The following is a 14052-nucleotide window of genomic DNA, read 5'->3' as shown; positions in this document are numbered from 1 at the left end:
TATCACCCATTTCTCATACCTATGAATAAATCAAAAACCATCTCTATGTGCTATTTGTTGGAGGAGGCACTTGTCAAACACCATAAATGTTTACACCAAACAACTATCTTCCATAAATCCCTTGAGTCACTGATATCCTTGACAACTTCAATAGGGCGAGCCATAAATTGTTTTGAAAGCTGAAACAACGACAAGAAAAACATTACTTTAGCTAAAGATTAAACAATATCAAACAAAGAAGGAACATGTAATCAAAGCAAGTAAAGCTAAGAAAAACGCCAATGGAAAAAGAAATAGGGCGTGCCATAGATTGTTCCAATAGATTTATCAACGACTTGGAAAACCTAACATTAACTAAAACAAGAAGAATACCAAACAAAGAATAATGGAAGATGAAAAATAACTCATGAATAACACGAAGAATGGAAGATGAAGGTGCTTACATTAATGAAGCTGACGAGTAACACGAAGAAGAAGATGGAAGATGAAAGATGGACGGGGAGAGAGTTGCTAACAAGATTAGAAATATGTTGTGTGATATGCAAACGCATTTGTAATATTAATAATGTTCCATGATTACAAACATGAAAAGTTGTGAGACTTTACATTGCCCAAGTAATTAAGTTTGAACCTGAAATTATATTTCCCATACAATATTGAAGTGTACTGGTCATTTAAATTTAAAAAATTAACATTTAAATAAAATTAAAAATAGTAAGAAAAATTATTAGAGTGACACATTAAATGCATTAAATATCAAATGCATATAATTGAAATTTGAAATAAGGTGTAATTAGACACATTTAACTTTCGAATAAAAAAAGTTATAAAATAAAATGATATATGTGGTTTTTCCAATTACCTTTTTACTTTTAGTTTATCACTACCGGTTTAATCCAGTTCCAGGGTCAATTATAGGCTTATGACATCAAGTGAGTCTAATCCCCTCCCAATTGCAATTGTGGGGATCGAACCGTAGTTTTTCCTTCAGACCAATTATTTTAGAATCCAATTCATTCCAAAGATATTCCAAAGACATTAAGTTAATGTTTAAGAAAATTCAAAAAATGTCAAAGAATCAAATATATATAAAATTACTCGACAATTGAAATAAAAATAAATAAATTAGAATGGTAAACGAGATAATAAAATGAAAATAGATTGAAAATTTTAGGTTTGATTTTTGGAGGAAGTAGTTCCCGCCACTCAGATGCGACGGTAACGGAACATTTTCAACCCATCCCCCTCTCCGTCCGAATCCATCACTTCACTCATTCACTCACTGCTTCCATTTTTCTATCTTCACTTCGCATTCAATCATTCGCGCTTTCTCTCTCATTATCATTCTCAATCTCTTCGCTTTTCTCATTTCTAGGGTTTCCTCAACTTTTCCCTCTTCTCCATTCTTCAAATCGCTCAAATCGCCAATCGAATGCGTCGTTGTTGTTCGTATTCAAATCATGCAACAAAGGTAACACTTCTTCTTCTCATTCAATCCTTTTTCGCTTTTCAATTTTTACCAATTTTCACCAATTATCATAATTATTATAATAATATTAATGAAACTTTTGTTGAATATATTCACAGTAATTCACGCAACGGTGTTCAGATTCCTCAGCTCAATTGGTTGCAGCACGCCAATGCTCACCGCAATTTCTCTTCCCAGGCCAAGTTTTTGACCTCCAATTTCCTCTTTTCTCTCCCAACTAACAAACCAGTCGACGGTTCCGGTAATAGCAGGTATCTTCTCTACTGTTACTATCCCAGTTATTCCTAACACAATTTCAACTTTCTTTCTCACACATAAGTTCGATTAGGTTTATACTCCGACAAAGTCAAAATATTCCGAGTTCACAAAGAACACAGGCTGATAAGGTATCTGAAAATCTGAATTACTTAAGTCAATGCTTGATTTTCTTATTTTAAACTTCTATTGTTCGGCATTGACTTCCTTTGAAACAATTTCCGATAGGCCTGGCTTGCGCTTCCAAGCCTACAGATATCTAGCAAGAATTATGTCCAACCCGGAAAACATGTTAAAGTTACTTCTCAGTTTCACAATGACAGGACAACAACTTCCTTACAAGGAAACTATGAGAATGACAAGATTAACCGTTCTAATGTTACAACTACTCCAACTGTCATTAATCATACTGCTCGGGTTGTAGATAGTTCGGTGAACAATCACGCAAAGTACACAAGCCAACCCAAAGAGTCTACAAAATTTGTAGCTGATAATATTAATATTGATGATGATGACATACTCGAGGTAATTTAATGTGCTTTGGTTGATCTGACTTGGTCAAATTTATTTGGATCTTTGTTACAAGGCAGGCAAATTGGGTGACCGATAGCATAAAGTTTGTCTTGTGTGAAACATGTTTGTTTTTCATGTGGTTGAACGAACCAATTATAACATCAAAGGGCTTACTAAATTTTTAGTTGACTTGATTTGGAATTTTAGTTAAGATAGTTTAAATTTATGACTTTGCCGATGAATTAACATTGAATAATTGAACTAGAAGGTAATGTAGGTTGCCCAACTTTTTTGTGAAGTTGAAACTGTTCCCCACTTTTGACACTGCAATACATTCTGCAGTTCTGCCCTTTTATTCCCGTTTGTTTGCATGATTGTTCTGTTTTGCTTTTCTTTTATTTATTTTTCTAAGTCCATTACTCAAGTTTATGTTAAGTCTTAACTGTTTACATCCCTATAGATACGGATGTCTATTTCTTCATTAATGTCATGCATTATCTCTCTTTTAGAGCATTGATGTTGACCAAATTGTTGAGAAATACCAGTCCTCATGCACTCCTCAACCCCCGATGTCCAAGTTTCCTTCTATTGTACCAACTCCAGATAAGGATAACTTTGCCAGACAGGGAGATACTTTTATGCCACCCGAGCTGTGCTTGGATTGCATCCACGGACACAAGGTATTGATTGGATGTGTTACTTTGTGTCATGATTTGCCTTGCTCATTTGTTTGATTGATATGCCTAATTTTGAAACTGGATGCAGTTAGGATTATGCCCAGAAGCAGCAAGTCATTTGCAGGAATTTAAGGATAATCTTATTGCAATCTCTAATGAACTGCTTGACAATGTTGAAAATCTCAGTTCTGTGCAGATAGAAAAGCTTCGCCAAGACAGGTGTGCCTTTACGTTTACCTTGGAATTATTTCCCCTCCATGGCATTTTCATTTTTAAATATATACTGCATTCAAGAAAATTGCTAAAGGCTCCATCATAGTTACTTTTATTATTATGCTTCATTATTATACTTGGAAAAAATTGTTCTATCTGTTTTGAACTGAATATCAATTGGGTTGAAAGTAAAATTTGTTGCTAATGCTAGGTCACAGCTGAATAAGCAAATTCAACAGCTTGAAAAATATATTCATTCCAGTAATCTTGAAGAAGAAAGACAAAAGTCACATTTTGCTAGATCCATGGCACCACCTACATCTTCTGTGTATGAAACACCCCAGCGAAATGTCATCAACAGTGGACCAAATGGATATGATGCCCAGTCTTATATAGGGAAAGGGACATATGAGCCATCGTACCAGTCTTCGTTCTTTTCTGCAGACATGTCTGGCATGCCGCCAGGTCCAGTAGAGAGAGAGCCATTCATCCCAAAGATTATTGATGTTAATTATAGTGAAGGCTGTGGAGATAGACAGTGGAGCAGTCGTGATTTTTCTTGGACTAGAGAATTAGAGGTATTTAAAGTGAAATTTTGCCAGATTCTACTGTATACAACTCATCATTGTTTTATATATTTTTCTTTTCTTGCTTTCAGGTTAATAATAAAAAAGTATTTGGAAATCCCTCATTTCGCCCAAATCAAAGAGAGATTATTAATGCCACGATGAAGGGATGTGATGTTTTTGTTTTGATGCCCACCGGTGGAGGAAAAAGTCTCACCTATCAGGTAATATGATTTTTCAAGAGGTCTTGAGTTACAGCCTTCTTCCTTTCTCATTCACAAGTAGTCTATAGATTCAACTTAACTGGTTTTAGTGCTGGATCTGTGTCCATTTTTGTTATTATATCTAAACCACCCTGGCATTATGAATTATGATTTAGTTTCTTTGTTACAAAGTTAATATTTTATGGCAATCCTCTGACAGTAATGGAAAAGTTAGACATTACTGTGTTCTTACAAAGTTGTATTGCAATCCTATGTTGATTTGATTTAGTTTCTTTATATACCTACACAGTAATGGAAAAGTTAGATATTACCGTCTCCTTACAACTTTGTACTGTCTTTCGATGCAGCTACCAGCTCTTATTAATCCAGGCATAACATTAGTAATTTCTCCCCTTGTGTCCCTTATTCAAGATCAAATAATGCACCTATTGCAGGTATTAGTAATTTTCAAATGATATGCTTTTATTCTACATGTATTTTTCTCATAGATGTATGTTTGCTTATTTGCTCCTTCTGTTTTGTCAAAAAGGCAAACATACCTGCTGCTTATTTAAGTGCCAACATGGAATGGACTGAACAACAAGAGATTCTTAGAGAACTTAATTCTGATTATTGTAAATATAAGTTGTTATATGTGACACCCGAAAAGATTGCCAGGTTAGTATCATTGTTGATAGCTCTTTGACTTTTTTTTGGTATGCACACATTTTTGCTTAAGAACCTGTTGGAAGTTATTAGAGAGATAAGTACAGAATCTGTTATTCTGTGTTATACTGCTCAGCATAATATTCATTGTAAATAATAATCAGTAATTAGCTATTAAGAATTAGTAATTAGTTGTCTTCTACCATATTTAGAATTAGCATTTAAAGAGAGAATAATTGCTCTGATTCTCAGGCCAGAATTAGGATTATTAATCTGTCCTTGTATTCTATAAATACCTTTTATGTATTACTTACTGACATATCAAAGAAATACAAATTGTTTTGTTTCTTTATGGTATCAGTTGCTGGAAGAATTCCTTAGGTTTCTTTCTTTTGCTTCCGTTTTTTTCATTTTTCCATCCCACATAATGTCTGATCACTCGTCTGATACAGAGTCCCAGCATTCGCCCAAACATTCTTTACCTAAAACTGAAATACCTCAATCTGTCAGGACATACCATGAAAACCACCCTGTTCAGATCACAACAATTCGACTGAACGGTCCTAATTATTTTCGGTGGTCACAGTCTGTCCGTTTGTATCTCAGGGGGAGAGGAAAAATTGGCTACATCACTGGAGACAAGAAACAACCAGACAAGGAAGGTGCAGACTATGATAGTTGGGATGCTGAAAATTCCATGGTCATGACATGGTTAGTCAATTCCATGACTGAAGAGATAGGTGCAAACTATCTTTGTTATGCTACTGCAAAAGATCTTTGGGAAAGTGTCTCTCAGATGTATTCTGATTTGGACAACCAATCCCAAATTTATGAATTAACTCTCCAGCTTGGAGAAATTCGTCAAGCTGAAGATTCTGTTACCAAATACTTCAATTGTCTCAAGCGTATTTGGCAAGATTTGGATCTGTTCAATGTATATGAGTGGAAGTCACCCGAGGACTGCAAGCACTACAAGAAGATGGTGGATGTTCGTCGTGTCTTCAAGTTTCTTGCAGGTCTAAATATTGAGTTTGATGAGGTTCGTGGCCGAATTCTTGGCAGGAATCCTATCCCTCCAATTGGTGAAGTATTTGCTGAAGTGCGTCGCGAAGAGAGTCGCAGGCAGGTGATGCTTGGAAAAAAGGTTGCCATTGTCCCTCCATCAGTCGAAGGATCTGCATTGGTTGTTCCTCAAGTCAATCGCAAACCTTTCCCTAATCCACGAGGTGGTGACAAGAACCATTTAGTTTGCGACTACTGTGGTCAAAATCGTCACACTCGGCAAAATTGTTTCAAACTACATGGTAGGCCAAATAATAGAAAAGCTGGAAGGTTTGGTGACCGCCCTTCGTCTACAACCAATGAGGCTGGCTCGTCTCCATTTACTAAGGAGCAAATGGATCACCTTTTTAAACTTCTAAAGTTCAATTCATCACCTAATGTTCCTGTTGGAACAGTGGCACAAACAGGTAAGAATTCTTGGGCATTATCTGTCCAAAACCACTCCAACCCTTGGATAATAGATTCTGGGGCATCTGAACATATGACCAATTGCTCTCATTTATTCATTTCCTATTTCCCTTGTTCCGGGTCTGAAAAAGTAAGGATTGCTGATGGTAGTTATTCTAGTATTGCAGGCAAAGGCAGCATAAAAATTTCAGAGCAAATTACTTTGCAATCTGTTTTACATGTTCCTAAATTTGCTTGCAATCTTCTATCTGTTCATAAATTGTCTAAGGACACTAATTGTTCTGTCATTTTTCGTTCTTCCACTTGTGTTTTTCAGGACCAGAACTCGGGGAAGATGATTGGAACTGCTAGAGAGATGAATGGATTGTACTACTTTGATGAAACTCCTCTTGGAAATGCAATGGTTTTTGGTTTAAATAGTGCAACTTTACCTCCCGTTTCAGATCAAGTTATATTATGGCATAAAAGATTAGGCCATCCTAGTTTCCCTTATCTTAAGTATTTATTTCCAAAATTTTCCAAAGAAATAAATTCCTCACAATTTCATTGTGAAGCTTGTCATTTAGCTAAAGATCACCGCGTGTCTTTTACTTCAAAAGTTTATTCTGCTTCGCAACCTTTTTATTTAATCCATAGTGATGTTTGGGGTCCTTCAAAAATTAAAACTATGTCTGGAAAAAAATGGTTTGTGACATTTATTGATGACCATATACGTGTGTGTTGGGTTTATCTCTTAGAGAAAAAATCTGAAGTGGAACAAAGGTTTAAAGATTTTTTTCAAATGATTGAAAACCAATTTCAAACTAAGATTGGCATTCTAAGGTCTGACAATGGCACTGAATATTTCAACAAATATCTAAGTACATTCCTAGTAGCTAAGGGGATAATTCATCAATCCACTTGTCGTGATACTCCACAACAAAACGGTATTGCTGAAAGAAAAAATAGACATCTCCTCGAAGTTACTAGAGCTATTATGTTTTCTATGAATGTACCTAAATATCTTTGGGGAAATGCCTTATTAACTGCTTGTTACCTCATCAATAGAATGCCATCTCGTGTTTTAAAATATGACACTCCTGTGCAAGTTTTACAAACTTATTTTCCCACATCTCGCATCATTACGGATCTTCCCCTTAAAGTTTTTGGTTGTCTTTGTTATGTCTACATCCCAAATATTTTCCGTTCCAAATTGGATCCTAAAGCTGAAAAATGTGTTTTTCTTGGCTACGCTTCAAATAAAAAAGGTTACAAATGTTTTAACCCAATAACAAAGAAATTTTTTGAAAGTATGGATGTCAATTTTGTTGAAAATCAACCTTTTTTTAATAAAAATTATCTTCAGGGGGAGAATCGTTGTGTTGATAAAGAAGATAATTTTTGGGAAACTTTACCTGCACTGGATGATATTGTGACTACAAATCATCCAGAACCTAGAATGCTTAATCTTGAATTGTCGGATAATATAATGTCTGAAACAGGGGGAGAAAAATTGATTGAGGATCATAATCCTCAACTTCAAGTGTATGTCCGAAAAAGGTTTCATAAAGGTATTACAAATCCAATTGTCTCTCCGGAAAAAATCCAATCTGATTTGCCAAGTGAAGGTCCTACTGAAACTTCACCTTCTAGTTCTTCGTCTGGTAATCCATCTTACTCTTCCAATGATTTACTGGATTTGTCTTTTCCTGATATGAATCTTCCTATTGCTTTGAGAAAAAAAATTCCCGACCTTAATATCCCAATTGCTGATAGGAAACGTACTCGAACATGCACTAAACACCCCATGTCTAATTACTTGTCATATGACAAGTTATCACACACTCACAAGGCATATGTGTCTAGGATTTCGAATTTGTTTGTGCCCAGAACTATTCAAGAAGCATTAGGTGATCCGAATTGGAAATTAGCAGTGAAAGAAGAGATGGATGCTCTAAGGAAAAATAATACTTGGAGTATCACTGTTCTACCTCATAACAAAAGGGCAGTCGGATGTAAATGGGTCTTTACAGTGAAATGCAAGGCTGATGGAAGTGTAGAGAGGTACAAAGCAAGGCTAGTCGCAAAAGGTTTTACTCAAACTCATGGTATAGACTACCAAGAGACCTTTGCCCCTGTTGCTAAGATTAATTCCATTAGAATTCTTCTCTCTTGCAGTAAATTTCAATTGGACACTTCACCAATTTGATGTTAAAAATGCCTTTTTGAATGGAGAATTACATGAAGAAGTATATATGAGTTTACCTCCTGGATTTGAAGAAAATCTTGGACGGGACAAAGTTTGCAAATTGAAAAAGTCCTTATATGGATTAAAGCAATCACCAAGGGCTTGGTTTGAAAGATTTGGAAGTGTTGTTAAGAAACATGGATCCCAATGTAAAACTGCAGGCAGCATCTAAAGATGAAGTGGTAAATAGGGAACGCTACCAACGACTGGCCGGTAGACTAATTTATTTGTCTCATACAAGGCCTGATATAGCCTTTGCAGTAAGTGTGATAAGTCAGTTTATGCATGCACCAGGACCTACTCATTTTGAAGCTATTTTCAGAATATTGAGATATTTAAAAGGAACTCCAGGGAAGGGATTGATGTTCAAAAACAGCGGGCATATACAAGTGGAAGCTTACACAGATGCTGATTGGGCAGGTAATATAAATGACAGGAGGTCTACTTTAGGCTATTGTACTTTTGTAGGTGGAAACTTAGTTACATGGAGAAGTAAAAAACAAAATGTTGTAGCTAGGAGCAGTGCAGAGGCTGAATTCCGCTCAGTGGCCCATGGTTTTTGTGAAGTACTATGGATTAAAAAACTCATGGAAGAATTAAAGGTCTCTAGCCCAACACCAATTAAAGTCTACTGTGATAATAAGGCAGCTATTTCCATTGCCCATAATCCTGTCCTACACGACAGAACGAAACATGTTGAAGTGGACAAGCACTTCATTAAAGAAAAAATTGACAGTGGTGAAATTTGTATGTCCTATGTACCTACCACAAGTCAAGTAGCAGATGTTCTTACAAAGAGTCTTCCAAAGAGACAATTTGATGATATGGTGAGCAAGCTTGCAATGAATGACATATTCATGCCAACTTGAGGGGGAGTGTTGGAAGTTATTAGAGAGATAAGTACAGAATCTGTTATTCTGTGTTATACTGCTCAGCATAATATTCATTGTAAATAATAATCAGTAATTAGCTATTAAGAATTAGTAATTAGTTGTCTTCTACCATATTTAGAATTAGCATTTAAAGAGAGAATAATTGCTCTGATTCTCAGGCCAGAATTAGGATTATTAATCTGTCCTTGTATTCTATAAATACCTTTTATGTATTACTTACTGACATATCAAAGAAATACAAATTGTTTTGTTTCTTTAGAACCATATTTTTCACTTCATAACGCTACTTTTATTTTATACTGACTGCAGAAGTGATAATCTTCTGCGACACTTAGAGAGTTTATATGTTCGTGAGTTGCTTTCAAGGATTGTAATTGATGAGGCTCACTGTGTGAGTCAATGGGGGCATGATTTTAGACCAGATTATCAGGTTGGAGCTTTTATACCTTTCCAATTGATGCAATATCATGTGATATATTGTTTAAATTGTAATTAATTCTTTAATTCTCCCAGGGACTTGGTGTATTGAAACAAAAATTCCCAAATACTCCTGTTTTAGCTTTAACAGCTACAGCAACAGCTAGTGTAAAAGAAGATGTTGTGCAAGCACTCGGTCTTGTTAACTGCATTGTTTTTCGGCAAAGTTTTAATCGCCCAAATTTACGGTGTGTTAAACATATACCAACTTTTACTAAACCTTGAATGGATAAATCATGTTTGATTTGAACTTTGCAGGTATTCTGTTGTTCCCAAGACCAAAAAGTGTTTGGAGGATATTGACAAATTTATTAGGGAAAATCATTTTGATGAATGCGGCATCATCTATTGTCTTTCACGAATGGACTGTGAAAAGGCTGCTGAAAAATTACAGGTTAATCTTCTCACTGCTCCATACCTGTTCGAGTCTTTTAAAGGATTGATGTGATGAACAGTCTGATTTTCTTGTGTGTTCTAGCTTTTCTTTATCTCTATCTTTCCCCTTTCATCATTCTTTGTTGCATGTGTTTCATTGTTTCTGCATGATTATGGGATTTGATAAACCATGACTAAACTCTTGTGACCTTCCTGCACTCTTTATGTAAATGCAAAGGTGACAGCTAATTGTTTGGCTTGTGAATTCATTATCTGGTTTTGTGCATTGTTCAGGAATATGGGCATAAATGTGCATTTTATCATGGGAATATGGATCCTGCTCAACGTTCTTTTGTTCAAAAACAATGGAGCAAAGATGAAATCAATATTATTTGCGCTACTGTTGCATTTGGAATGGGTATGTTTGCATCTTTGGAGCTTCTTTTTGCATTGATTAGTTGAATGAATTATATTTAAAATTGACGTTTCAGGGATTAATAAACCTGATGTCCGCTTTGTAATCCATCACTCCCTCCCAAAATCTATTGAAGGTTATCATCAGGTACCCGTAGATTTTCAAAGAATGTATTAGACATGGGTTTTGATTCTCTCGGCTTACATGTACTTCAATGTTTTTCCTTTCAGGAATGTGGACGAGCTGGTAGAGATGGTCAGCCTGCTTCCTGTGTATTATATTATAGCTACAGTGACTATGTTAGTACTGATTACAACACTACTACTTGAATATAAATTTGTATCTTTTTTGGAAACTAATATATCATTCTTATCACTTGCCAGCATCATATGAAACAAGGGACAACTTAGAGTATATTCTCCTTCCTTTATTTCTTATATCTTGATTTGTCTCATGTTTACAGATTCGAGTTAAGCATATGTTAAGCGTAGGTACGGTGGAGCAAAGTCCCATGACATCTGGATACAGTCGTTTAAATGCGAATCCAGGAAGGTTACTGGAGACAAACACCGAAAACCTTTTGCGCATGGTACTATATTTTTAAGTACTTTCAAATACTACATTATACACACATGGCAATATTTATTTCTAAATCTTCTTCTTGGTCTTTCTCAGGTCGGTTATTGTGAAAATGATGTTGATTGTCGGCGCTTTATTCAGCTCGTTCATTTTGGGGAGAAGTTTGATTCTTCAACCTGTCAGAAAACATGTGATAATTGCATGAAGGTCACAAGTCTCATTGAGAAGGATGTTACCGAAACGGCAAAGCAATTGGTTTGGAATCATATTTTATCCTTATATTGTTTTCACCCTTCCACTTCATGAATTTTTATTAGTTTATAATACTACAGTCTACTTGTTCTCAGTTTTGACTGTCATCTGTTTAGGTTGAACTCGTTAAGCTAACGGGACAGAAGGTCTCGGCATCTCATATATTAGAGGTTTATCGTGGTTCCTTAAGCCAGATGGTATGCCAATAAGCATTATCATATTTGTTGTTTTTCATTCTTTGTTATTCTTTCTTTTGCTAAGAGCCTTACTTATCTTCTTTAATATTTTATTTTCAACATCAAAATTAGGTCAAGAAACACCGACACGAGACTGTGCGCCTTCATGGTGCCGGGAAGCATCTAGCCAAGGGTGAGGCTTCCCGTATATTGCATCATCTTGTTGTTGAGGATTTTCTTGCGGAGGAGGTAAAGAAAAGTGATTTTTATGGATCAGTATCATCAGTATTGAAGGTACCCGACTCAGTCTACTTTAATATCTTTGTAGCTGCAATTTTATTCTAAAAATATATATGTTCTTATTGTGCTTCAAATGTGTGATATAGCTTCTTAGTTACTTTCCACAATTATATCCCAGTAACTGTGAGCTGTCTAATTCTCTAACTTGTTTTTCAGGTAAATGAGCAGAAGGTCCGTAATGTATTGTTTGGCGGGCAAAGAATTATATTGAGGTTTGCCTTTCTGATCAAGCCATTTAATGTTTAAATTTGTGAATCAGGGTGCCAATGCTCATTGGTTAAACAACTTAACATGAAATTTCATTTTGCTTTTGTTTGTGCGGCTTATATAAAATATGATATCATTTGCCAGAGTAGGGCGTCGATGCTGTAAGCCTCGGATATATTTAACTTGATCTCAGTTTCACCTGAATTTCTGTTTCAGCCTGCTCTGGCCTCAAGTTCACTTTGCATGCATGTTTTTATCTACTCATGTTCTTCTCAGCGGCATCTTTAACTTTTTTTTCTTTCAGATTCCCGTCTTCTGTGAAAGCATCAAAGCCCTTGAAATGTGATTTAACTCCAGCCAGAGGTTCTCTGACATCTACGAAGCTGAATCTTCCCATTGATATCCCTGACGAACCTCAAACTGAAGTAGACTTGGTATAAGATTTTCTTTTTCCGGGTTTATTAAAATTTCTAACTGTTAGGATTATACTTATGAAAAACCTATTTCAGAATCTATCAGCTAAGTTGTACACTGCTCTGCGGATGTTGCGGACAGCTCTCTGTAGAGAAGCTGGAGAGGGTGTTTATGCTCACCACATATTTGGGTAAGTTATTATTTTTATTCTCTTTAACAAGAATCAGTTTAACTTTTAACCCCTTTGTATTAAAGCATCTAATATGTTGCTGTTTCTATTTAGCAATGCTACGTTGCAGCAGATAAGCAAGAAAATACCGAGAACAAAGGAAGAACTTCTTGATATCAATGGCATTGGCAAGTAAGTTCATTCTAGGAATATTACAATGTCCTTGACGATACTGAACCTGTTTTCATTGACGTTTTGCTATAACACAGGATTAAAGTAAACAATTATGGGGATCGGTTACTTGAAACCATTGAGAATACCATACACGAATACTACAATACAGATAAAAACAGCAGTGGCGGCAAAGGCAGCACTGATTCGGCCAAAAGAAGACGAGCGGCAAATAGAGACCCAGATTCAAATGCTGAGGATGACGAGGTCTTAATCCAAAGTACTGGTCCCTCCAAGAAAAGGACGGTAAAGAGACAAATCAGAAAGGTTGTAATATCCGATTCAGAAGAAGAGGAGGATTATTTCCACGGGTGCCTTGATGAGGACCTAGACTGTGTCAACATTGAAAACGTCGTAATAGATAAAGTAACTGTTACAAATCCTGCAGGAAGAGTACTACCTCAATGGACATCATCTTGATAATTATTGTATTGGTCCCTTCATGATATGAATGTTATTGGGATTTTCTTGGATCAACCTTCCATAATTTAAGGTTGTTGTAACAGAATCTTGTACCAACAGGGCATTGCAGGGAAGATAAATAGTAAAAGCAGATCAACCAGAAAAACTGTGGATAACTAACTGGATGGCAATGAATGGTACAAATAAAGATGTTTTTCTTTCTAATTTATTCCTTTGGCATCAATGTAATTGATTGACTCATGTGAATCAATTTGGCGATAATGTATATAGTTGGCAGTCTTGATAAACTGAGAATTGCAATTGTGCTATTAGTCTTGTTAGTGTAATTGTTTCTAAGTAGAGTATTAATATTTAACTAATTGCTGGGTATGTAAATTGCAGTCACATAACATACATATTTCCTTAAACACAAAAAATATTTTCTTATTCAATAATTTTGTTTGATAAGACAATTCAATTGAATTTTTATTATGGTTCTGATAGAAGAAATGATAGAAGAAATACATTTGTTATGATGAAATACGAAATAAGTGGTGAATATAAAAAACTTATCCGGACGCTGAAGAGTGGTGACACCAGAACAAGAAAATGTGGATGTTATTTTAAGTTGCACAAGTATCGTAAGATGAATAATGTTTGAACATTTAGTATGATTTACAGTGTTCATAATCACGGATTGAGTCACAAGTTAGTCGATCATCCGACTGTCATTCATTTATATTCTAAAGAGAAGAAAATTGTTGTTGAGATGACAATGAACATGGTTCAACCGAAAAACATGATTGGAATATTGAAACGGAAAAGATTCGAAAATATCTCAAATATTGAACAAGTATATAATGCAAGACACATAATCAACAAG

The 14052-nt window shown here is 35.5% G+C and overlaps 1 protein-coding gene across 1 annotated transcript; it reads left to right on the top strand.

The window, feature by feature from the left end:
• Positions 1 to 1155: 1155 nt before the first annotated feature.
• Positions 1156 to 13522, top strand: LOC131645160 (ATP-dependent DNA helicase Q-like 4A). Its single transcript, XM_058915821.1, has 26 exons — positions 1156 to 1218; positions 1376 to 1471; positions 1588 to 1740; positions 1818 to 1875; positions 1973 to 2269; positions 2767 to 2937; positions 3023 to 3153; positions 3359 to 3725; positions 3806 to 3937; positions 4285 to 4371; positions 4467 to 4594; positions 9482 to 9602; positions 9686 to 9837; positions 9908 to 10043; positions 10319 to 10442; positions 10516 to 10586; positions 10670 to 10738; positions 10903 to 11028; positions 11115 to 11273; positions 11387 to 11467; positions 11579 to 11740; positions 11903 to 11958; positions 12258 to 12387; positions 12463 to 12557; positions 12651 to 12728; positions 12806 to 13522. Exons 1-26 carry the CDS (start codon positions 1211 to 1213, stop codon positions 13185 to 13187), a joined length of 3570 nt encoding a protein of 1189 aa, XP_058771804.1. The 5' UTR covers positions 1156 to 1210; the 3' UTR covers positions 13188 to 13522.
• Positions 13523 to 14052: the final 530 nt, after the last annotated feature.

This window comes from Vicia villosa, linkage group LG1 (assembly GCF_029867415.1).
Source record: "Vicia villosa cultivar HV-30 ecotype Madison, WI linkage group LG1, Vvil1.0, whole genome shotgun sequence".
NCBI classification, from domain to species: Eukaryota; Viridiplantae; Streptophyta; class Magnoliopsida; order Fabales; family Fabaceae; genus Vicia; species Vicia villosa.
The sequence above is the reverse complement of the archived record's forward strand: the minus strand, read 5'-3'. Positions and strand labels throughout refer to the sequence as shown.